Source organism: Lontra canadensis, unplaced genomic scaffold, assembly GCF_010015895.1.
Source record: "Lontra canadensis isolate GAN:19392208 unplaced genomic scaffold, GSC_riverotter_1.0 scaffold1, whole genome shotgun sequence".
In the NCBI taxonomy this organism is placed as follows: Eukaryota; Metazoa; Chordata; class Mammalia; order Carnivora; family Mustelidae; genus Lontra; species Lontra canadensis.
The window spans coordinates 12,407,790-12,434,295 of record NW_022630995.1 but is presented as its reverse complement, the minus strand read 5'-3'; the positions used below and the strand labels follow the sequence as shown (position 1 = coordinate 12,434,295).

Sequence of the window (26,506 nt, the reverse complement as noted above, 5' to 3'; positions counted from 1 at the left end):
AGCCATGATTATATGGTCAATTAATCTACAACAAAGGAGGCAAAAATATACAATGGGAAAATGACAGTCTCGTCAACAAATGGTGCTGGGAAATTTGAATGGCTACAATGCAAAAGAAAGAATGAAACTGGACCACTTTCTTACACCATAAACAAAATTAACTCAAAATGGATATAAACTTAAATGTGAGACCAGAAACCTAAAACTCCTAGAAGAAACAGGCAGTAATTTTTTTTGACATGAGCTATAGAAATACTTTTCTAGATATGTCCCTTCAGGCAAGGAACAAAAAATCAAAATTAAACTGAGACCACAACAAAATAAAAAGCTTTTGCTGTGAAGGATACCATCAACAAAACAAAAAGTTGCTGGTGCTTTCTGATCTCTGGATCTTATCTATTAAATTCAGAAATGCCAGTTACAGTCCCTTCCTCTGGCATCAGTTCTCTAGTATTCTGTGAATTATCCTTGAGGCTTAGCCTAGACTCTGGATCCTCAGTTGTTCTGACAATTTTTGAAGTTTGCAGTTTTCTGCTTCAAACTTCTGTTTAACAAGCCTTTCCTAATCTGAACTCTGATACAATTGTAGATCAATATAGAAAGACTTCAAGAAATATTGAGTGAAGGGGTGTCTGGGTGGCTCAGATGGTAAAGCATCTGCCTTTGGCTCAAGTCATGATCTCCAGGTCCTGGGATGGAGCTCCACATCAGGCTCCCAGCTCAGTGGGGAGTTGGCTTCTCCCTCTGCCTCTCCCCCTGCTCATGCTTTCTCTCTGTATCTATCTCAAATGAATAAATAAAATCTTAAAAAAATATATTGAGTGAAAATATGAAATTCAGAATGATAATTCAATTATGATATGATAATTCATTAGTACTTCAAAGAAATAGTAACTAATACTTCACATTTTAACTGGGTTTTAATAGATGTCCTTAAATCCATGTTTTTATTTATGAAATGTTAAATAAATATATGAAAAGATCTGGAAGAACTTACAAATCAGTGACTACTCCTGAGGAGAAGGATACAGACCAGAATTTAAAATAGCAATTAAAGCAATTTTAGCTTGATCTATAATGGGTTTATTTTTTTCACAAAGATAATGTGTTAATACATTGGTTATGTAATTAATTTTTTAAAAATGTACTTGTTGAAGTGAAATCAGTTTGTCCTCAATATGATCTGAGAGAGGAAAAGGTAGAATTAGCAATAAAATACAACTTCTCAGGTAGTCAGGGCCAAGTAATTATTGGTTAAAAATAAATTATATTTTTTGGCTTTATAGGAATTTCCAGGATAAGATGATAGCTTGATGATAATAAGCTCCAAACCCATGAGAACACAGGAGCTAAAAAGTCTCACAAAGGTGTGAGCTTTTTTTAATTTATTTTTTATTTTTATTTTTTTTAAAGATATTTTTTATTTATTTGACAGAGAAAGAGAGGTCACAAGTAGACAGAGAGGTAGGCAGAGAGAGAGGAGGAAGCCGACTCCCTGCTGAGCAGAGAGCCCCATGCGGGGCTCGATCCCAGGACCCTGGGACATGACCTGAGCTGAAGGCAGAGACTTAACCCACTGAGCCACCCAGGAGCCCCGTGAGCTATTTTTTAAAGAATGGAAGGAGTTTACCGGGGGGTGGGGGGGAGTCAGAGAAAGACATTCCAGGCAAAGAGTACATCATTTGGAAAGGTCCAGGATAGCATGTTTCAGAAATATCAGGTAATGGTGTGATTGGAGAACAAATGAAATTTAAGGGCACAATGGGAAATAAAAAAGATGTCTCTAACAGCTAGATCCCAATAGTGCATTTCAGCATCATTCCTTTTGACATAATGATTACCTCCGTTGAACCAACCATAGGTCTAGGAACATAGATATAGAAAAAAGGCCTTTGAGAAGTTCATGGTCTAGTAGGATATTCAGATGCATATACAGAAGTTTTACAACTTGTGGAATGTGTTATGACCAGGTGTATGCCTGGGTCAATCTGGAGCACCAGTGTGGGGATGTCAGGAATACCTTCTCATGGGAGGTAACACCTGAGCTCTGTCTTGACTAAGGAATAGGAAGATCGAATCAAGCTTTTTAGGGTTTTGCAAGTTATAATAAAGAGTTAGGTTTTATTCTCTGAGGGTGTTGAGACCAGGATGGAGTAGGATGTTAAGCAGGAGAGAGAGGAGCTCCTAGACTAATTCTCCCTGATTACTAAGACTTTGTCCCTGCTCTGATTGTGGCTTGGTTTGATTCCTCCTGATTCTCTTTCAACAAATGACATGGGAGGAAAATGTGGGCACAATCTCTCATTACCCTGGCTAGTAATTCCTGCCTTGCTGAATCACTTTTTTGGAGATAAATGTGACTTAAAAAGCAGTAACATAGGCTTATAAAACCAGAGATGGCTATTTAATTGAATTCTTACATAATATGTACTTCCATGTTTAGTGAAAATAAAGTTTTTTTTATACACCATGAGTGTCAACTATGACAAATTTTAAATGAAGACAGTTAAATTTTTTGAAGAAACAACATATGAAAACATGACAGGATTATTTTCTTTTCATAATTAAGTATAATAACTGTAGAGAACACAAAATATTATAATAATATATAATTGTCTTTTCTGGAATTCTTTAATTATTTACTACAAATGGCAAATCTGAAATGTCCTTTAAATATCACTATGAAATGTTTCAAAAATAGCTTCTTTTGAAGCTTTCTCTTTCATTAAAATTATAAAAAAATGAAAACCAGTATCAAACTTTATTATTATTATCAAACCAATATCAAACCTCAGTCATGAGCAGGCATTACTTAAGACACTCAACAAAACATCTGACACAATGGCCAAAAAACTAAGTTGTAATGTCAAGGAAGAGAAATTGTACTTCAGTTGCACTATCTGATGACAATTTCTTTTAAAAGCATAAATGAAGAATAGTTACATTCAGTGGTGTGCTAGTAAGTATTCAACAATCAAGTCTCAGGGCCAGGGGTTCAGAGCTCATATGTAGTATTGGCCAGTTTCTATGGTGTAAATAACAACACCATGGCCAATTCAGAACTACCCACATTACATCACCAAACATTAATTTGGGAAGGGGTGAAGTAGTACTCTAATATATTTATTTTTACCACACAGATACAATAGAGTTAATAACTTCAGGACCCAAAGTACTAGTAAAATGTAAAGTAACTAGGACATGATGAGTTTTGGGTATTTAGTACTCTTAGTTTTCAACTGTGGTGTGTTTCACAAATGACTAACATAGTTCCTGAAAATTTAGCATTAAACTTGTACATTGGTGCAAGCTAGTTTCAGCTCACTACTGCTGCACTTCTAAATACTGAAATTTGCAAAGATTTCACAAGTTTGGATATTTAAAGGACTTATAAGATTCCATGGGGAAAATACCTACATAAAGTTTGCATAATGTACTCCATAGGGAATACTTATATAACATTAGCAAAGGATACTGTATAGAAAGAGCTCAGGCTAGCAGGGGAGACCAAGAAATATTCAGGTGCAAGATCCACTGTCCTTATTCACATATATAGATATTTTGTCTTCATATTGAACCACCAAAATCCAATAATTTCAAGATCCAGTAGGATCTTGGATCAGGAAACAAACTGGCCCAGAGTTTGCAAGGAGGGTTTCTGATTTTAAACCTCATATAAACCTCACATAATCCTTTGGCCTTTATGTTAGCCAAGAGTCAAACCACATATCAGGCATTTCCAAAGATAAAGATAGACTTTTCCCAGTCCAGTTGCAAATTCTACACAAAATCCAGTAATTGAAATTACAAAGGATAATATTTCAAATATATCTTACTCTGGATGACCCAAGGACTTCTTAATTTTTTTTTATTTATTTTTTTTTTGGGGGGGATAGATGTAGAAGACTGAGGAAATATGAAGAATTCTGTTTTGAAATGCTAATGTAAGTTGCCTGTTAGATCATCAAGTAGAAATTTCAGAGACATGAAATTGGATGTCCAAGAAGTCAAAGCAAAAGTTAATACATTAAGGAGTTCTCAGCCAGTAGTTAGTATTAAAAGGATGGGCCTGGATAGGATAATCTTGAGTATGAGTGTAAGCAAAGAAGAGGAGAGAGCTGAGGACTGAGCCCGAGGGCACACCAACATTCAGAGTTGAGGAAGAGGTAGAAGATCTAGCAGCAGAGACTGAGAAGGAATAGCTGATGACATAGAAAGATTACAAAAGAGTATTCTTATTTTTTTTTCTGGAACCCAAGCAAAGAAAATGTTTTCAAGGGGTCCCTGCGTGGCTCAGGGGGTTAAAGTCTCTGCCTTCAGCTCAGGTCATGATCTCAGGGTCCTAGGATCGAGCCCCACATTGGGCTCTCTGCTCAGCAGCGAGCCTGCTTCCTTTTCTCTCCCTCTCTGCCTGCCTCTCTGCCTACTTGTGATCTCTGTCAACTAAATAAATAAAATCTTAAAAAAAAAGAAAATGTTTTAAAAACCAGACAGAAAAGAACAAATGCCATATGGTTTTACTTATGTGAAATCTAAGAAACAAAAGAAATAAGCAAACAAAAAAACCAGAAACAGACTCATAAATACAGAAAACAAACTGGTGGTTGCTGGAGAGGAGAAGAGTATGGGGACAAGCAAAATAGTAGAAAAGGATTAAGAGGTACAAACTTCCATTTATAGCATAAATGTCACAGAAATGAAAGATACAGGATAGGGAATATAGTCAATAATATTGTCATAACTTTATATGGTGATAGGTGATAACATTGTGGTAAGCATTTTATAATATATTTACAATTATACATTATATACATTTATACATAATACATTTATACATAATATATATATTTATACATAATATATATTTATAATATATTTATTATATAAGTGCCATAGCACTTACATATCTCACATATATTTCATATATATCCATATATCTCATATATAATACATCTCATATATAACTGTCAAATCAATACATTATATACCTAAACTAATATAAAATTGTATGTCAACTATACTTCAATGAAAAAATAAAGGAAAAAGAAAGTGTTTTAATAGGGCATGATTCATAGTACTAAATGCTATTGATAGGTTAAATAAGAGGAGGATTGATAATTGAGCCTTGGAGCTGGCAACATGTAATATACTGATAACCTTGAGAGATATGGTTTTAAAGCAGTGTCTGAATCAGACACTGGAATGAGTTTGAGAAAATAGAAGGAAAAGAGATGAAACAACACTTTCAACCATATTTGCAGAGAAATATGGCAGGAAGGAAATGTAGGGTTTAAAAAAAAAAAAAACCTTCGTTTTTGTCTGGGAAATATAGAATTGCTGTGTCTATGGAAATGATCCAGTACAGAGGGTAAAACTGATGATGTAAGAGGGGTAGGTGACAGTGAGAGAAACAAAGTCCTTGAGAAGATGAATGCAGAGAGGCTATCACAGGTGTAGAGTTTGGCCTTAGATTGGTGTTAATCCAACAGTTGATCCACTGTAACGAAAAGACAGATGACAGTAATAGCTAACAGCTCTTGCATTTGCTATGTGTTTTAAGTGCATTACATTTGTTAACTTCTTCAAAACTCCACAATAACATGGTGAAGTAGATACATTCTTATCCCTGTCATATCAAGGAAAACATGATATGGTGATGTTTAACCATTTGTCTGAGGTCACACATCTAGTAAGTGTAGAGTAAGGCAAAGTAGAGTAAGGCAAAGCTATGGTTTGAAGACAGGCAGTTTAGCTCCAGAGTTCACCTGCCTATATTGCCCTTCAAGAAACAAGTAGATTGATGGATTTTTATGGTGAGTGCTAGTAGGAACTCTCATCTGATTCCTTTTTCTTTCTTGGTGAAATAATGAGCAAAATTATCAGGTGAGTGTAAGGAGAAGAAACTGTTAAGTTAACTACAGGAGAGAAAGGGTGAAGGAGTTATTTAGGAGAATGTTGAGAGGGTTTTCACTAGAGTACAAAAGGATTTTCAGAGTACTGAGTTACTAGAGTTACTAGAGTACAAAAGGAGTTTTAAGGACCTATTTGAGATTTGGGATCATGATTTTAAAGCGAGACTAGTGAGCAAGGTGTGCCTTTTTCTCCAGCTGCTGTCACCAAACAGGATTATATACCAAAAATTTAGAGAATGGAGTATAACCAAGTTGTGGTTTGGGCAGGCTGGTTGTGAATAGAGAAGGAAGCAAGGGCAATAGAGACATATGTCAGGGTTGACTATAGTATTTAAACCCAGTAAGGAAAACATAAAGATATTTGTGAGTTTGCAAGAAAAATTCCAGTCAAGGGAATAGAATTTCCAGTAGGCTTTGGACTGTTAGGTCTATATCTAAGACTAAATAGAAAATATAAATTTAAAATAATTCTCAATACTTTGCATCACATATATATGTATATATATATATAAATTATACATATAATTTATATATATATATATTTTAAAGATTTTATTTGTTTTTTTGACAGAGAGAGAGATCACAAGTAGGCAGAGAGGCAGGCAGAAAGAGGGAGAAGCAGGCTCCCCGCTGAACAGAGAGGAGGGCTCGAACAGGAACCTGAGATCATGACCTAAGCTGAAGGCAGAGGCTTAACCCTCTGAGTCACCCAGGCACCCCAATATTTTGCATCACTTTTTTTTCTCTTTTGTGAAAGTGTTTCCTAAATGCATCAATATGAAAGTTTTCTAATTTTCATCTGCTGATAGTTTGGAGATATTTCTACTATACACACAATCCCTGGCACGCCTGGGTGGGTCAGTCAGTTAAGTGTCCAACTCTTGGTTTCAACTCAATTCATGATCTCATGGGTTGTGAGATCGAGCCCCAAGTCTGGGATCCATGCTCAATGTGGAGTCTGCTTGAGATTCAATCTCTCTCTCTCTCTCTGCCCCTCCCCCCATTCACAAGCACTCACACACTCTTTCTTTCTCTCAAATAAATAAACTTTAAAATAAATAAATAAATAAATAAATAAATAGCAAATAAATAAATAAATACAATCCTTGAAAAAGGAAGTCATTATTAATAGCTCTTTATTAAGGCCGAAGCTAGCTGGTTAATTTGAGGCTAGATAAAAGATGAAAACCCTGAGCATCTGGGTGGCTCAGTGGGTTAAGCCTCTGCCTTCAGCTCAGGTCATGATCTCAGGGTCCTGGGACTGAGTCCCGCATCGGGCTCTCTGCTCAGTAGGGAGCCTGTTTCCTCATCTCTCTCTGCCTGCTTCTCTGCCTACTTGTGATCTCTCTCTGTCAAATAAACAAATAAAATCTTAAAAAAAAATTTAAAAAAAAAGATGAAAACTCTAACCCTACCCAATCAGTGCTAGGGTTCACTTAGTTCCAACTGATTTTCCCCCATACAGACTGAGATCTATGGTCTATGGACTGACTGTTTGTGCCTCCTCAAAATTCATATGTTGAAACTCTAATCCCTGATATGATTATGGTTTTTGGAGATGCAGCCCTTACACCAGACACCAGATCTGTTGGCACCTTAATCTTGGACTTCCTAACCCCAGAACTGTAAGAAATAAATATATGTTGTTTAAGGCACTAAGGCTATGGTAATTTTTTAGCATCCTAAGCTAAGACACCATGCTCATAATGCTGGGGAGGAAAGAAATAAGTTCACAGATATCTGGCTTCTGAATTAAGTATCTATAAGACGAAGAGGTAGCAGTAATACCTCTTACATCTCTTAGCAATGGAATTAAACTAAAAAAGCTCATGCCTTTTTTTCCCCTCTACTTTGATAAATCCAATTGGCTTATAAAGGGATTCCTTCTGTTACCCTAGTTAAGCCCCTGACCCGAGGGAAAGGGTGAGTGTACATTCGTTTCTTGCCAGGACAAGTGCAATAGATTTCTAATCTTTCTTTGTGCTTTTCATTATGAACCTTCACTCCAACTCCGGTCCATTCTCTTCATCAAAGTTAAAGCGATCTTCTCAAAGTGAGATATTAGGTCATCTCACTCACACCTCTGCTTAGAAAACTCAAGGGGCCCCCACTGCAGTTAAAATAAAATCCAAGGTCTTTACAAAGTCTTATTTGACTTGATCCCCAGCCACGTCTTCATCTATTCCATCATCCTCACTTAACCTGCCAGGTTTCAGCCATGTTTGCCTTGCTTCTGCCCACACGACCACCCATTTACTTATGCATGCTCCTTTAGGCTTTCTCTTTCTCCCAGGTGTTTTGTATGTTTTGCCTCTTCAGGTACAGTTCAAATGTTACTGTCTTGGAAAAGTTATTCAGACTGTCCAGTCTCAAGTACCCCTCATCTTCCCCACTATTTCCTATCCTATTACTCTTTGTTTTCTTCATTACATTTATCACAACCCAGAAACCTCTAATTTATAGGTTTATTGCCCATCTTTGTCCACTAAATGCAGCATCTTTGAAAGAAGATACTGTGACTATACCTGATATTCCTGGAACACTCTAGGCGCTCAATAAATATGTGTGACCTTCCTGAGAAAGGAGTGGGGAGAGAAAACACCATCGTGTCCCACCTGGCTATGGATTGGCTTGACATCATGCATATCACTTGAATCATATTTTATAATAAAGAAAGAATGAAAGAGTAACATCACAAACAATTGAAGGAAGGAGTGTTTTTTTTTTCTAGTTTGTTTTAGCTGCTTTTGAAAATATCAGCTACTTTTTTTTTACTTTTAGGAAATTACAAAAAGTAAATAATTTGCAGAGGCTACAAGTCAGCCCTCCATACATTTATTTGTACATGCACTGTTGAGAGACTTATCACAATAGCTGTCACACAGTTCCCTGCCCTCAAAGACCTCACATTATTTTTGCTATAAGTGAAGACAAATATCAAAAAGATGACACAAATAAAATGTCATATAAATAATTGCAACCTAAAAATTATTTTTGTACTCCCGACTGATTTAGGATCTAAAGTCTACCAGGGGGACGTTCACATGAGGGTCACAACTGAATAGTGACTTTAAGCAAATAATTTTTCCTCTCTAGTCTTTACTTTCCTTTACTATAAATTGAGAAACTTTCTAGCTCATATTCCTTCTCCACTCCAAGATCGTATGATTATACAAGGTACACAATCTCACGTATAAATAAAAATGAATGTCTATTAATTTATCTGACAAAATAATAATTTACAGAATGAAAAATAATTTATTTGGTAGACCCAGCATATATGTTCTCATACTAACAAAATGTGTATTTCTTTAAATTTTGAAAAATAAATTAAGGTAAATTCTGAGTATAATGGTAAGATAAATCAGAACTAGACTATGATTTGGCTAATTGAATTTAAATTTAAAAATTCCAAAAAAAAAGAACAACACTATTAATAAAAATATTTTGGCCTTCTTTTTTTTCCTCGCTGTTTCCTATATTATCTGAATAGATAATTAAATGAATGGATAGTGTTTTAGATAAAATAAAATATTTACAAAGACCTTTATGTATTTGAATGTAAGAAAAGGATTTATATCAACAATCAAAGAAAAAGACTTGAAGCAACAGATAAGAATACCCTGAAGTTGTTTTTATATTCCATTCCAAAGTTACTTTTCTTTCAGAGTCCAGTCTTGGAAGTAATCCAATCACGATAAGCAGTCACTCGTGTGTAAACACCTGGCTTATTCTTTTTAGCACATCCATCACCCCAGCTTACTATTCCAACAAGGTGCCAGGTATTTCTAGAGTCCGGGTAAGCTAGTGGTCCACCAGAATCATTCTAGAAGAAGATAGGAAGACATGTTTCTTGCCCCATTAAAGAATTTCCTTTTACTGTTTCTCTGGATTTATCAAAAGCCCCTGGGCACTGAAAATAGTTTACCCTCTTTTGGGCTCAGAACTGTAGAACTTGGGTTTATTCAAAACCCTGGGCAACTACAAACCAAAATATATTGCCTATAGCTGCCATAGGTCAGATTGGACAGAGCAGACTTTATATGAGTTCAGCCTTGACTATGGAGAAAATGATGCATAATGAAGCATGAAGAATGGGGGAAGTGTGCACATGCTAGACCTCCTGCTGCATCTTTGGATAAGGAAGAGGTAGCATTCTATTGTGCAGATTTCCCAGAAAATAGGGCCAAATATATTGTATTACCAGGTAAGTATTGTCCTTGGTATGGACTCCTAGACTGAAAACTCAATGAGAGCAGGGATTTTGTTGACCAGTGCATCCCCAGAATCTAGCCTGGTGTCGGATACATAACTGGAATCAATAAATATCCATTATGTGGATCAATATAATCTACTCTATGGAAATCATTCACATACACAAAAATTTTCTGTTGACAAAAACTTCCATTTAATTAGTACTTTGGGAGAAAATGATTTGATGTGTCTACACATACCTGACAAGCGTCAGCTTTTCCTGACATAAATCCAGCACATAGCATTTTATCAGTCACTGTGCCCGATAATCCATGCGGAGCATTACAGACTTCATTGTCAATAATCTCCACAGAGGCTTGCTGAAGTATTACTGGAAGGGGACCTAAAGGCAATAAATTCTGTGTATTATGAAGATCTTAACTTTGATTGTGGAGACAATGAACATACATAGAATAAAGCAGATTTTTTTGGTCAGCAAGCACCAGGCCAGTGGCAGCATAGACTGGTCCCTTTCTGGTGTTTATTGCAGCTGGCTGCCTCACACATAATTCCAACTTTTCCAATTCTTAACTCCCAGAGATATTTTAGAAATTGAAGACAATTTGGCCCCACCCCTTGATTTTCTTTTTGATATATTACTGACTGATTAATTGCATGATTGATTGATTAATTGATTGTTTAAATGATTATCCCCATGAAGCTATTACTTTTTTACAGAAAAACTTACCATTCATATAAAGTGTTCCCCATCCTGTAACTACAACACTGGCATTTTCTGAGAGCTTCATTTTGGCTTCAGGAAGACAAATCCTACGAACATACTTTGTAAAAGAGACTTCTTCAGCAAGCTGCACAAGGGCAATATCATTATAAACCCCAGGGCTGCTATAATTTTCATGAAGAATAATGTTTTGGACTTTCTGTGTCATATATGGTTTATTTATTACTGTTCCAAAGTTGACGGTCCAATCATCTGAATTATTTTTCCTGAAAGACATAATTTAATTAAAATACATGCAGTTTTTGAGCAATAACTGTGTCCATAGTGGTTATTACCTCATAACTGTAAAGCACGAAGCTCCCAGCCAACACAAGAAAGTACCATATTTTTATTTTTAAGGATGTCTTTTTTTTTTTTAAAGATTTATTTATTTATTTGACAGAGATCACAAGTAGGCAGAGAGGCAGGCAGAGAGAGAGGGGGAAGCAGGCTCCCTGCTGAGCAGAGAGCCTAATGTGGGGCTTGATCCCAGGACCCTGGGATCATGACCTGAGCCAAAGGCAGAGGCTTTAACCCACTGAGCCACCCAGGTGCCCCTTTAAGGATGTCCTTGACACAGAGATATGGCAAATAAAACAGTGCTAAAGACTATTAGATCTGTCAGATTTCTGCAAATCCTCCTAGCTAGAGCAACGGATGTCTTCTGCTACTAAAACCCCACCCAGTTTCTGAGCATTTGACGTAGGTAGGAGTCATATGAGCAGCCTCACTGGACGGGGCCCAGAATCACTCTTATTGCCAAACACTCTGGGTTCCAAGAGCCCATGGCAGGCTCTGGACATCTTTGTACATAAAAAAATTGTCATTTGTTCTTACCCAATCACCCTATTATTAAGTGCATTTTGGCTTCTAATTTAAATTTTCTGGTTATTTCTCCAGTTCTTCACTGAAACTCTTTCTCAATTTAAGACCTAACTTCCTGTTTAATTTTTCTCATCTTCCCTTAAAATGTCAGTTGCTGTTTTTGTTTTTGTTTTGTTTTGTTTTTAATTTTCAAAAACTTGATGTAGTGGTAACACTCTTCAATCCTTCTCCCATTCTGAAACTTTCGGTGACTGCCCACACTCAGTGTGATTCTTAAACTCTGCTCCCTTAGAATCAATTCAGGCTCCACCTCCTGAGACTTATATTTAAGAGGTCTGGTGTGATACTGAAGGACCCATACTTTTTTTTTTTTTAAGATTTTATTTATTTATTTGACAGACAAAGATCACAAGTAGGCAGAGAGGCAGGCAGAGAGAGGGGGAAGCAGGCTCCCTGCTGAGCAAAGAGCCTGATGCGGGGCTCGATTCCAGGACCCCGAGATCATGACCTGAGCTGAAGGCAGAAGGCTTAACCCACTGAGCCACCAAGGCGCCCCAGGACCCATACTTTTAACAAGTCCCCTGGGTGGTTTCCTGTGTATCGACTACCTTTTGAAAATTGCTTCAGAGACAGATCCTGCAACCATCCTTTATAAAGGAGACTTTTTCAGGAAGTTAGCAACTGGTCAACTAGAAATGTGCCCAATCAATACAACAAATTTCCCAGAGTGAATTTTCTAATGTTTATTTTAACAAACCTTCTCTACTTCAAATTGTTCTTTTTTGTTTGCTGTCTATGGAATACAACCTGTGTTGTTCCACCTCAATGCATCTGAAGAAGGTGGTTTTCCAAATCCAAAAGGCGTATTGCTCTTTCCCATCTACCTACCCCATCAATCAAATCTTTTAGCTATAGGGTCCAGGTTAATCTTACATCTTCACCTCTCAGCTGGATATGCTCACCTTCTTCATCAAATTTTCACAGAACTAATTGTCTTGTTGTAAGTGTGGCATCTTCTACACTATGCTGATTAATACCTTTAATATATCACATTCAAATATTTTCAGTTAGGTAGTAAACACCTGGAGGACAAGGCAAATAAGCATGTAGTAACTGGAATCAGACATACCTGGCATCACATTCAATTTCTGTTAATTTAATAACTGTATGAACTTTGCCAACTTACGTTACCATTTCATTCAGGCCTAGTTTCCTCACCTTTAAATAGATTAAATTATACCTTCCATACAGAATTATTGTTATGATTAAATAAAATGTAAATGTAAATAAAGCACTGAATGTCAGGCCCAAATAGCTATTCTCAAAATGTGAATTACTTCTATTCACCTTTTCCTCTTTGACAAATTAATATTTTTAAAGCTTTATTTATTTATTTTAGAGAGAGAGAGTGAATGTGCACAAGCGTGGGGGTGGGTAGAAGGAGAGGGAGAGAGAAATTTAAGTAGACTCTGTGCTGAGCGTGGAGCTTGATACAAGCTCCCACCCCACCCTGAGATCACAACCTGAGCAGAAATCAAGAGTTGGCTGCTCAACCAACTGTGCCACCCATGCGCCCCTCCTCTTTGACAAATTTAAATGCTTCTGCTGCCCTGCAGGTATGCTGGTAATTATACATTTCATTTGGCTTTGGTGAATGTTCACACATTTAGGTCAGTCCCCACAGATGACCCAAATAAGCCCGCACCCAGAATCCTACAGTTAGTCAGAATTTTGTACTTACTTAGCAAAGCAGTGAGCTGCAGATAATAGCCACCAGCTGCTGATCAGAGATGCCCCGCAATAATGTTGACCTTTCCATTGCATGCTGGCTTGCCATGGCCATGCCCCCACCAGGGCTTTTTTCCCATTCACAATTCGGTTGCCTGGTATGATACTGTTGGATGATCTTCCACAACCTAAAGAGAGGATTTATTTACATAGGAGGAGCTATCTTTGATTATTCCTTTTTTTTTTTGGAGAGTCTTTTTTCTTTTAAATTTTATTTGTTTATTTGACAGAGAGAGAGAGAGATCACAAGTAGACAGAGAGGCAGGCAAAGAGAGGGAGAAGCAGGCTTCCCACTGAGCAGAGAGCCAGATGTGGGACTCGATCCCAGGACCCTGAGATCATGATCTGAGCTGAAGGCAGAGGCTTAACCCACTGAGCCACCCAGGTGCCCCAATGAGCCACGCAGGTGCCCCTCTTTGATTATTCTCGACAAGAAATACATCTTAAAGCATTACTTGAAGCCCTTCAGTTATTGTCCAGCAGCTACTAAACAATGCTGTGTCTTTCCTAGAATGTACTGGGATCATGGTACCTGACTCCATCTTGGTTTGGATGACTTTTACTTATACTTTTTTCACTCTTGAGCATCTTTTGATGACTTTTATTTTATCTATTTGCTATAATTCTCATCTCTCCCACTAGACTGCAAATTTCTTGAAGGTGGAGACTTTATTTCATTATGTCTGTAACTCGTACAGCATATGAAGTGCTATCTATAAAGTCCCATGTAGATAATAAATACACCATTGAGTGAATGAATGCATGGGTGTATCTTGTGTGCAACATGATACTCTAAAAAGAATTCATTTAAAAGATTTCAGAACTATTTTTTATCTTATAATAAATGTATTTGATATAGCCTACTTTTATATTTTCTTACTATCCTAAGTTGTCTTTTTTCCCTTCAGTTTTTTAACTTACTCAGATATTATATTTTTCACTCATGATTACATTCTTTGAAATCAGTTCTCATTTCATCCTTTGGACAACTCCTTACAAATGTTAAAATTCAAAGGCCAGTGTTTTTCAAAAGAAATTCCAGATATATATCTGGTATATCCAATAATTTAGAAAGATTACTTAATGGACTACTTAATGATATATTTCAAGACACTTTTTAGAATAATGATAGGGAAATATTTGTGAATGTTAAATATATTATAGTTTCTAAACTTACAGTTGTTGGTAAGTGTTTCAACATTAGCCTTGCTGATTTCTGAAATTAAAAAAAAAATAAAATTAATAAAATATAGTCAAGCAATTATTTTTAATCTAGGAACATACATGCTAGCTTCCTAGCCCAATTAACTATTCAGACTAGTTCACATATCAGTTAACAACCCTTCTCCCTCCTACTTTCTATATTTTGACCATCTCTACACATATCTACCAAGTAGTATAGGACAGGGAAAAGGAAATATAAAACAGAGCTCTCAATTTTGTTATAGTTTTAACAAAATATTTACTGAGGTGAGAAACTGACGTTCTCACTTAAAGAGGGACTGGGAATTAATTACCTTTGCATTTTTTTCCTTATGATAATTCTCATCTCTCTGAAAATGCTCAGAGTTATCTACAAACAAAAAAATTCTAATTAAAATTTTATTTCATTGGGCCTCTCCTCTTTAGAGTCATCTCATTTCTGTGACTGAATTATGAAATTTTGTGACTTTAACTTAAATTCAAGTCTCTTCTATTAGGAAGAGACTTAATTCTTTATTTTTATTATTATATTTTTTAAAAGATTCACCCATTTATTAGAGAAGGAGAGAAACAGTGTAAGCAGGGAGAGGGGCAGAGGGAGAGGAGGAGGATCTCAAGCTAACTCCCTGCTGAATATGGAGCCTCATGAAGGGCTTGATCTCACAACCCTGAGACCATGACCCAAGCCAAAACCAAGATCAGATTCTTAACTGACTGAACCACCCAGGTGCCCCTAGGAAAAGACTTTAGAGACAAAAAGAAAGAACAGGGAACTACAGGAAGACCCACCAATAAGTGATGACTAAACCCCTAGGGCATAGAGGGGCAACCTTCCTTCCCAGCAGCTACCCATAGAGCAATTGTGTTGTTCTTTTGAGAAACTCTAGCTTAAATTCACTTGGTCCACTAGTGACAAGGATTGTGAGGCAAAGGAGCTATAACTGGAAGTTGTCAGCCTTGATAGACTTCAAGTACACTAGGACCAACTCTCAGTCTGGAAAACCACAAAACTGAGCTCTGAAATACATGCTTATTACCTAACAGGCCTTTAACAATCCAAATGAGAGATTCAAGAGCTTTGCAGGATCTTCAAGATATTTACAGACTTCACTTTCTACATGTACTGGGGCAAAATAATTTTGTTCCCTTGTTTTCTAGGAAATTATTCCAGACAATTTTTTCCTGTTAATATCATTCCCATTCTTTCACAAGTAGCAGTGAGAACTCCCTATCTCCAACTTCCCTCTTACGCAGCAGTCTCCACACTAAATGATCAAGTAAGTCCTAAATCTGTTTCCTATAATGAGATCCTTACAAGAGTAGAGGGGAAGAATAATGCTTCAATTAGAGTCCTTCACTTCCTTTTTCATACAAAAACGTGAAACCTTCCAAGCTCAAGTATATGCCCACACTTTAGCTCTCCTTCTTATCACTCTTCAAATATTTTTATAGCGCTGCCCCTTTCATGCCAACTCATTGGTAAGAGTACCAGAATTTAAGAAGTATATTTTTCTTCCCAAAACAAATTCCTGAAACTTCTGGTTCATTTTTTTCGTAGCACTTTTTTTTCAAAGAGCCCAAAAACCAAAGTACAGAAAATAATGGAAATAAGTGAAATACCTATGAGTCTCATGGAAGTAGGGACTGCATTCCATAATGCCATGTTGTCTTTCAATATCTGATGAAAGATAGCTTCAATTTCAGTCTTCATGCTATCCCTCTTTGCTGGAGGAAATTTGAATGTCAGCTGGAACTGTACACTTGAGCCATTGGAATCAGGACTAGAAAAAACAGAAATGTTCTAGTTTGCTGTTTCTTGATTTTTGTAAACATTTTGTGAACACATTGAATTTCCTATATTTTATCATATTTCCTTTACATATGCTAAAGAACAATACACAGATATTGTCTCAGTATGTATAAAGGGTAAGGGTCTGTAAAAATCTTCTGTCTGGTTCACAGGTATTGGTCATGGAATATGTGAATTACAAACTAGAAATCAGAGTATTTCGAACACATGTGAGAAACAGAGTATTGGTCAATAAATGATTGATTTAAGATTTTATTAAAACAGTAAAAACCATGTCTTTGTGCAGATATTTTCTAATAACTTTAGAAAAAGAGATAAATGCAGGGCCAGGAACCATTTGAAAGATAACTCCTAACATATATTCAGGAGCCGGTACTAAGCTTCTCCCTATAATTTCTTATACATCTCTATGCCAATATAGCTGTACAATGAGAAATCTCAGAAAGATAACTCTAAAGCATAAAGAGAATATCCACTATCTGTATATTCATTACATTCTTTTTATTAATTAGAAAAGGAGATTAATTCATTTGGAAAGAGTTTCAAAACAAGTCACAATTTTTTAAAATACCCACAACTTCTATTTTCAATTGGCAATTACCAAATTATAAGTATCCTCTTGCTTTATCACTTATCCCCTATGCTCTATGATACCCTCCTCCCTGAATCCCTCTTGACCATCAGCATACTCAAGAATACTTCAAAGTCCTATTTAGACAAATTTTATCTTAAATGACACTAAAATTCACTTTGCTTCACAGTCATTATAATGATAGTGATTACTAAAGAGACCAAAAGAAGATTATTTTAGGAAAGGTATAGCCAGATGGATGTGAATGGGAGAAGAGGAAGCTAGTAGGTTAGTAGCAAAACAATCAGATGGGACTCTTTTTTTCACAGAGTTAAAATTATCTTTCATCATAGCAGTCAGTTAGGACTGGCTGCTACCAATAGCCTTACAATTACCCTTCAAGTGTGGGGATTACATATTTGTACAGAACAGTTCCTATTCTGAACAGAAATTTGTTAATTGCAATGACATTTTAATTTATGGGTCTTTCTTTCTTTTCTTCATTTCTTTCTTTCCTTCTTTTTTTTCTTTCTTTTCTTTCCATCTCTCTCTCTTTCTATTTTTTCTATTGTTCTTATTTAAAACCATGGCTGATGTGACATATCATCTACCTTCCCTTCCATAAGATCTTGATGGAATTTGCACTTACAGAATTTTGATGACCTGAGAGTTGATATATTCTTTATATATACTCGAATTTTGAAAAGCCTCCAACATCTGTCAAGAGAAAGAAACAAAGTGGCCACCATATCGGTTTCAATCAAATTTATAAAATTATTAAAAGAAATCTCTGACTTACTTTAGTCTCTATATTTTTGCTCAGATCTATGCTGGCTTGTGAAGCTCCATTTTCACAACTATCATTGTATGTAACTCCAGAAATATGAAAATCACCTTGGTAATAGAAAGTCTTTCCTGTGAAACAAAGAAATACTCAAAGAATTTTAAAATAACAAATACCCTCAAATCCCTCCATATCTTTGTCTCGAAATTAACACTTGACCCAGATTTTTAAATAATCAGAGGGAGGGAGAAAGACAGTGGAAAGCAATGAAAGGGAGTGAATATCCACTCATTCTAGAAATGGCAACCCCCAGCTTTCATGAAGTGATACTCCTCCTTTCTTCATATGATAATAGATGTTACTGCCTATTAAAGCCAGGAATATCCTCAGGATCCACCTCCAAACAGGAATCCAGGCAGTCACTAACAATCCACCTGAGTGTGCACTACAGATGAAAGCCATTTTTCATATGCAATCTAAATTCTCATAATAGTGGTTACCCAATTACTCTTTCTAAGCACTTCTGATATGGAAATATTCTGATAAGGAAATATTACAAACATTCCCCTTCACTTTCTGGATGATCTATACCCTCTTATAATTTTTCTTCTGCCTCATTGTCTATCAGCCTGCTTTCTATGCCTTGTAGTCATTCCTTGAGGAATTCCCACTGCCCTTCTACTTCCCTCCAGTATATGGTGGCTGGTGTTTGGTGAGCATCACAAGATCTCACATTCTCCATTCTGTCTGGTCCCTGAATGTAAATGGCTTTACCTAATATATTAGGCTACTGCAATTTAAAACAGGACAGGCCTAGAGGTAGTTCTTCCACATCATGCATGTACTTCTAAAAATAGGAAAAAGCCATTTCAAAGATGTGGATGGAACTAGAGGGTATTATCCTAAGCAAAATAAGTCAATCAGAGAAACACAATTATCATGTAATCTCACTGATATGTGGAATTTAAGAAACAAAACAAAGGATCTTAGGGGAAGAGAGGAAAAAATAAAACAAAATGAAACCAGAGAGGGAGACAAAGCATAAGAGACTCTTAATGATAGGAAACAAACTGAGAGTTGCTGGAGGGGAGGGAGGTGGGAGGATGGGGTAACTGCGTGATGGACATTAAGGAGGGCAGGTGATATAATGAGCACTAGGTATGACTGATGAATCACAGACTTGTACCTCTGATTAACTGAACTGAATTAAAATAAAAAATTTAAAAAATAAGATAAATAAAAATTGGAACTAATATAAAATAGTATCCTGTTTTGGTTAAGCAATTAGCCATTCATATATTTTGAGAACAATAGTAATTTTGATCCATTTTAAAAAGTACCAGGGGACCTGGATGGCTCAGTCAGTTAAGTGGCTGCCTTTGGCTTGGGTCCTGATCCCAGGGTTCTGAGATGGAGCCCTGCTCCCTGCTCAGTGGGGAGTCTGCTTTTTCCTTCTCCTTCTGTTTGCTGTTCCCCCTGCTTGTGTTCTCTCACACTCTCTCTCTCTGTAAAATAAAATCTTAAAAAAAAAAAAGTACCACATAATCTCTAAGGAATGCTAATAATAGGGTTTAAAAAATATGATCTCTGAGCTGAAATAATTCATTATCCTGGAAGTCAGGAATATCATTTCAATCTAAGATATGAGAGACTGTGGACTCTGAGAAACAAACTAAGGGTTTTAGAAGGGAAGGGGGTGGAGAATGTGTTGGACCAGTGATGGGTGTTAAGGAGGGCACATATTGCATGGAGCACTGGGTGTTATATGTAAACAATGACTCTTGGAACACTGCGTCAAAAACTAATGAAGTACTGTATGCTGACTAACATAACAAAATAAAATAAAAAAATAAGATAAAATAAAATAAAAACTAGTTTCTTATCTTTCAATGGTCTCCTATATTTTTCCTCATGGCAAGTGGTATATATGAAAATCAAATGCTAGGTTCTAAGAAGTTACCTAAGGTCTTTCTGAAAGAATAATGCATACGAAGTTAGAGGAGCTAGTTTAAATCCTCCCACCAATTGGGTGTGCATGTTGTTATATCACTTTAGCCTTCTGGACATTTTTTTCATTAATCACAAAGACTAAATTGCAAAAATAAACTCCAAGATTCTCTTTCTTAGCATGTCATGCTTTTGATCTAAGAAGTCTATCATCAAATAGAAGAGCAAACAACTAGAATCTGCTAATTTTGTGTTACATCCAGTATGCTGAACTTGGGTATTTACAGAGAGGCAGATTTATCTCTCTCTTTTATTTTTTTTTTTTTTAGGAAACTATTTTATTTTATCATATAGATATTATTTATTATTTGAGGGAGAGAGAATATGTGTGTGTGTGTGAGAGAGAGAGAGAGAGAGAGAGAAAACTCTTGCACAAGTCGGGGGAGGGGCAGAGGGAGAGGGAGAAGCAGGCTCCAAGGACCCTGATGTAGGACTCTATCTCAGGACCCTGAGATCATGACCTGAGCTGAAGGCAGACCCTTAACCAAGTGAACCACCCAGATGTCCCAGGTAGGCAGATTAATTTGTCAAAAGTCATACATATCATGCCCATATTTAAAGAAACCATGATTTTTAGATATGTGTAGTTATATTACTGGAAAATCAGATTGATTTGAGGTGCAATTTTTTAGTTTATTTTCCCTTGCTTATTTTTATAAACTGAATTGTCCCCCTAGAATTCATATGTTGAAGCCCTAACCCCCTGTGTGGCTATATTTAGAGATATGGCCTTTAGCAAGGTAATTAAGGTTAAATCAGATCATAAATCAGGTCATTAGGTTAAATCAGAAACCAATAGAACAGATAGCTTTATAAGAGGAGATATAAGAGAATGATCCTTCTTTCTCTCTCCTGAAAATTACCCCCCAACCCCATATACCACAGAAAAAAAGGGCATGTGAAGCTATAGTAACCCTGCTGGCATTCTGATCTTGGACTTCCAGCCCTCAAAACTGTAAAAAAATAAATATTTGTTGTTTTAAGACACCTAGTCTATGGTATTCTGTTATGGCAGCTTGAGCTGAATAATACAATTACTTAGATAAATTGAATGGGAATCTATATGTATCCTACACTGTGGTCTATAAAATCATAATCATAATTAAATCAAAAATAATAATATAAAATCATATCATAATTAAAATCATAATTTTACAGACATAGCAATGATCAGTATTTAGGTAGTAATCTGTCCATATCCCAAGGTTTATAATAAAATCTATATTATAAGATAGAAATATATTTTACCACCTTTATAAAACATTGCTTTAGACCTATGGGTTGCAACACTATCTATTTATTAGAATATCTACAGAGCTTCTAAAAGGCATACATGGGCAGGCCCTGCCCCAGTTTCACTGAATCAGAAAACCTAAGGGAATGGACACTTTTTTGGAAGAGCTCCACAGGTGATTCTGAGAGGAAACCAGGGTTTAGAACTACTAGATAAACTATCTGAAGGATTTATCAATTGTTTATAAATGTCTGTGTAAGCTTTTCTAAATAGTTTTGTTAAATAAAATAGTTAAGGAAGAGCTGAGCCAATCATTTCTAGAATAATGATCCTTGTGAAATATTAATCTGAGTTAATCCAAGAAGTAGAAAGTGAAAAATAATGTCTTGAAAACAATAGACATATTCAGAGAGAAAGAAACTAATTTCATACCACTTGAATGAGAGATTATTCTAGGTGTCATCCAACTTAAGTTGCTCTTAGTATTAACAAAGATTGTATTCATTCCTAATTCAGAATTCTAGAGCAAATCCATCTTTCAGACTGACTCCAGACAACCTTTACACGAGTTTTGAATGTGTATTTTTATTGCACAAGGAACCTAGTTCAATTAACTTAATTACAGGTAATATAAGTCCATCTAGCCTTGTATTTGAAATTGTAGGTGGTTAACCACGTAGAGAAAATCAAGGGAAAATTTTCATTCCACACATGTCCTGCTTGAGCCAGGATGTCTGCAGTTCTCCCTTTTGCACCACTCCAGTCCATGAATGCCCGGTTTCTCCAGAAGAAAAGACTTATTAAAATACAAATTATATTTTGGAAGGATAACTAATTAAGCTACTGGGCTTCTTCACAGGGCTTGATTTGGTAAACTTGGAGCAAATTTCCTTAAGGGGAAATTATATAATGAACATTATTTTTTAATGAGCAGAATCAAACAGAGGACAGAAGGATCCAGACTACAGAGAGTTCAGGGGTCGACACAGCAGGCAAGAGACGGTATGCACACCTTACCCATTTGAAGGACAAGTTCTGAAGTTTGAAACCAAGATGGTTAGATAAAACATAAGGCACTTGGGTGGCTCAGTTTGTTAAGCACCCAACTCTTGGTTTTGGCTCAGATCATGATCTAATGGGTGGTGAGATCAAGCCCTACCTAGGGCTCTGTGCTCAGTGGAGAGTCTTCCTGAAGACTCTCTTCCTCTGTCCTTCTCCCAATGTGCTCTCTCGCTCTCTCTCTCTCAAATAAATACGTCTTTAAAAGAAAAAAAAAAAAGATGGTTAGGGAAAACAAAGGAGAAGCCAGGTTGAAGAAAAAGCTGAAATTTGTATTAGGAAAATGCATCCTATGCTTCATTATTGTATAGGGTAATATATTTCAGAGAAATAAAACAGAAAAACTTATGATAAAGTAGAATAATACACTTGAATGCTAAGGTCTGGGTTTATGTTCATCTATGACACTTAAAAGCCTATAATAATAAGCACTTTTCTTTTCTCAATCTTGATTTATTGCATGTGAAAACAGTGATAGTAGTAAAACTTACCCTCCCTAGCTCAAAGAATTATCATGAGGATCAAGTGGAATAATGGGTGTCAAATTTATTTGAAAATATTAAATAGCTTCACAAATTTAAGGTTTTATTTTTTTAAAAGGTAAAAATAATTTGGAATACCAAGATTTCTGAATGTGGTGTTAACAAAGATTTTTAAGATAAGATCAAATTTATAAAAACATACAGTCACTTCTACTATCTACTGTTAGATGAGACATCTTTGTGGATGAAAGACCTAAATGTGAGACAGGAATCCAACAAAATCCTATAGGAGAGCAGCCTCTTTTACCCCAGCTGCAGCAACTTCTTGTTAGAGATGTCTTCAAAGGCAATGGAAATAAAAACAAAAATGACCTATTGGGACCTCATCGAGATAAAAAGCTTTTGCACAGCAAAGGAAATAGTCACCAAAACTAAAAGGCAACCTATACAATGGGAGATATTTGCAAGTGTCTTATCAGATAAAGGGCTAGTATCCAAAATCTTTAAAGAATTTATCAAACTCAATACCCCAAAAACAAAAAATCCAGTCAAGAAATGGGCAGAAGACATGAACAGGCATTTCTCCAAAGAAGACATACAAATGGCCAACAGACACATGAACAAAGGCTCGGCATCACTTGGCATCAGAGAAATACAAATAAAATTACAATGAGATACTGCCTCACACTGGTCAGAACAGCTATAATTAACAACTCAGGAAACAAGAGATGTTGGTGAGGATGCAGAGAAAGGGGAACCCTCTCACTGTTGGTGGGAATGCAAACTGGTGCAGCCACTCTGGAAGGCAGTATAGAGATTTCTCAAAATGTTGAAAATAAAGCTACCCTATGACCCAGTAATTGCACTATTGGGTATTCATCCAAAGGATACAAACATAGTGGTTCATAGGGGCACATGCACCCCAAAATTTATAGCAGCAATGTCCATGATAGCCAAAATATGGAAAGCACTCAGATGTCCATCGACAAATGAATGCATAAATAAGAGGTGAGATATATAGATATAGATAGATATAGATATAGATAGATATAGATATAGATATTTCAGCCATCAAAAAAAGAATGAAATCTTGCCATTTGCAATGACATGGATGGAACTAGACAGTATTATGCTCAGCAAAATAAGTAAGTCAGAAAAAGATAAATATGATATGATTTCATTCATATGTATAATTTAAGAAATAAAACAGATGAACATAGGGGAAGGGAAGAGAAAATAAGACAAAAACAGAGAGAGAGAAGCCATAACAGTCTCTTAACTATAGGAAACAAACTGTGGGTTGCTGGAGGGGAAGTGGGGGGGGGGTAACTGGATGATGCACATTAAGAAAGGCCCTTGATGTAATGAGTACTGGGTGTTATACACAACTGATGAATCACTAAACTATCTCTGAAACTAATAATACACTGTATGTTAATTAAATTGAACTAAATTTTTATTTATTTTATTTATTTATTTTTTAAAGATTTTATTTATTTATTTGACAGAGATCACAAGTAGGCAGAGAGGCAGGCAGAGAGAGAGAGGAGGAAGCAGGCTCCCTGCGGAGCAGAGAGCCCGATGTGGGGCTCGATCCCAGGACCCTGGGATCATGACCTGAGCCGAAGGCAGAGGCTTTAACCCACTGAGCCACCCAGGTGCCCCTGAACTAAATTTTTAAAAAAGATGATACATTAGTGGATTATCCATTGCTATTTAGCAATTATATCTTAATAACCAGAATTGAGCCAAGAAGAGTAGGGATTTCTAAATTTTTAGATATATTTACTAAAAGATATAACAATTCAACTACTAACCTATTGCATAAGCTCCTTTATTGACAATGCATTTTGGCCTCAAAATATTGAAATTTTCAGTTTTGTCCATACTCTCATAGTTGGTAATATGTTACAGAGTGGCTCAAGGAGGCATTTGATTCAAAAAAATTTATAAACCTTAGTATTAAATAACAGAGAATTATTACATTGAAATAACAGTAAATAGATGAGAAATTTTCCATGAAAAAATCTAATATTCATGTTTCTTACCAACTTCTAAAAATAAAAGGAGATTTAGTAGCAAAGGTGAAAATGAAAAATAGGCAATACTGACCAATTGCCAGAAAATGAAGAAGAAGACCAATAGTTATTCCCAAGATTGCTGTCACTCCAAGAAAAATAAAGATCACCATCCATGCTGACCAAGATCTTCTCTGGGAGGATATGCCATACCTATAAAAGGAAAAAAATGGTTTGAATCAGATGATAGACATTCTAAATTTACCTGGCTCTCCTTCAACTAATATAACATAATATATAATTTATGAATAGGTCCTTATTTCAGCATGACGCATAGAAGCCTTAAACATCTCAAAGAGGGTATACCCTAATGCTCATTCATTAAACAAATCCTATTTGAGTACTGTGTTAGCTTCTGGGGATATTGCAGTGAGCAAGATTCACTTCAGAGATGCATGGTTTCTCTGAAGAGAAATTGATTTGCTCTTTTTATTTATCTAAAGCAGGTTATATAATACTAGGTGTGGTCTGATTGTATTTTTGACTATAATCATACCATGTATACAGACATATATAGATTTATAAACAAATATATAATATAACCATTTGTAAGTTTTAATTAAATATGAGAAGAAATACCATGATGCCAACCTCAGTTATCCCATAACTGCTGTTATGTTAAAAGATTATAGGTAGAGTTTTCTTTTTTGTTTACTTTTTTCTTAACTATATTTTCTAATGTTTCTACAATAAACATAGATTATTTGAGTCACATAAATTAAGAGGTAAGTTTCATCATCATTTAAGCTAATTAATTAGATGAAAAATAATCAGAAAATATGGTGACTTGGCATCACCCAAATGGAGTGGTCTAGAGTTATAATTAGATCTAATGGTTATCCTCAGTCCAATCTATATAAAGTTTGGACACTAGTTATTTGTCATTCATATTTTAAAAGATGTGATGTCATGAAATTGCTGATTTGGAGAAAGAGCTTTAACAAGCACTCATAAAATTCTGATTTCAGGGGCACTTGGGTGGCTCAGTCAGTTAAAAGTCTGCCTTCAGCTCAGGCCATGATCCTTGGGTCCCAGGATGGAGCCCTGTACTGGGAATCCCTGCTCAGCGGGGAGCCTGCTATTCCATCTCCTTCTGCCCTTCCTCACCTGCTCATGCTCATTCTCTCTCTCTCACTCTCTCTCAATTAAATAAATAAAATCTTTTTTAAAAAAAATTTGATTTCAAATTTCAAAGTAGCTTAAGCAGTTTCCTCAATCTTTCATATTCTGTATCACCTAAAACAAAATTTGTAAAACAGAGGAGTTTATAATCAGGGGATATATTTGGCACATTAGATATTCCCTATGAATATGAGAATCTTTTTGTTTTGATCCCTCTAGAACCAGTTTATTTTTAGGTAGAGAAGTTCCTTTAAAAAAACAAATATTACCTTATGACACAACTGTACAACTCCACCCAGTTTTATTCCCTCTCTGCTCTGTTCTCTATTCTTAATCCTACCTCTTCTTCATACCCCTTTGATGACTTGTTAATTAGTGTTTTGCAGAACCAGAATTATTTGTCAAAGCTCCTCAAAGAAACTCCCTATTTCAGATGCATTCCATGTATGCTTTCATACCGGAATCCTGCTGTTTAATCTCATCCTCAGAGCAGAGCCATTCAGGTATTGTGTTTTTTACACTAGATGAATCACACTTCAAGAGGAGTATGCAATTAAGGTAATTAATAGCTATTTAGAACCCAATGACTATCTAATAATAAATCTTTTCAAATAAGTAGAAATGTTTACTGTGATACTGAGGTCTCAAGTTTGTTT

The 26,506-nt window shown here is 35.9% G+C and overlaps 1 protein-coding gene across 1 annotated transcript; it reads right to left on the bottom strand.

Moving 5' to 3' along the window:
- Positions 1-9,576: 9,576 nt before the first annotated feature.
- LOC116865766 (transmembrane protease serine 11B-like) lies at positions 9,577-26,201 on the bottom strand. The gene is made up of 10 exons (XM_032854629.1): positions 26,191-26,201; positions 24,763-24,881; positions 17,884-17,999; positions 17,734-17,801; positions 16,324-16,484; positions 14,678-14,716; positions 13,454-13,628; positions 10,855-11,114; positions 10,367-10,509; positions 9,577-9,738 (listed from the first exon to the last, which is right to left on the bottom strand). Exons 1-10 carry the CDS (start codon positions 26,199-26,201, stop codon positions 9,577-9,579), a joined length of 1,254 nt encoding a protein of 417 aa, XP_032710520.1.
- Between the last annotated feature and the right edge of the window lie 305 nt (positions 26,202-26,506).

Excerpts from the sequence above, each read along its gene's own strand:
- LOC116865766 (XM_032854629.1), bottom strand. Across the intron at positions 14,717-16,323 it reads TACTTCCATGAGACTCATAG|AAATCAGCAAGGCTAATGTT; the intron begins GTATTTCACTTA and ends TTTTAATTTCAG. Across the intron at positions 13,629-14,677 it reads TGAAACACTTACCAACAACT|GTTGTGGAAGATCATCCAAC; the intron begins GTAAGTTTAGAA and ends TCCTCTCTTTAG.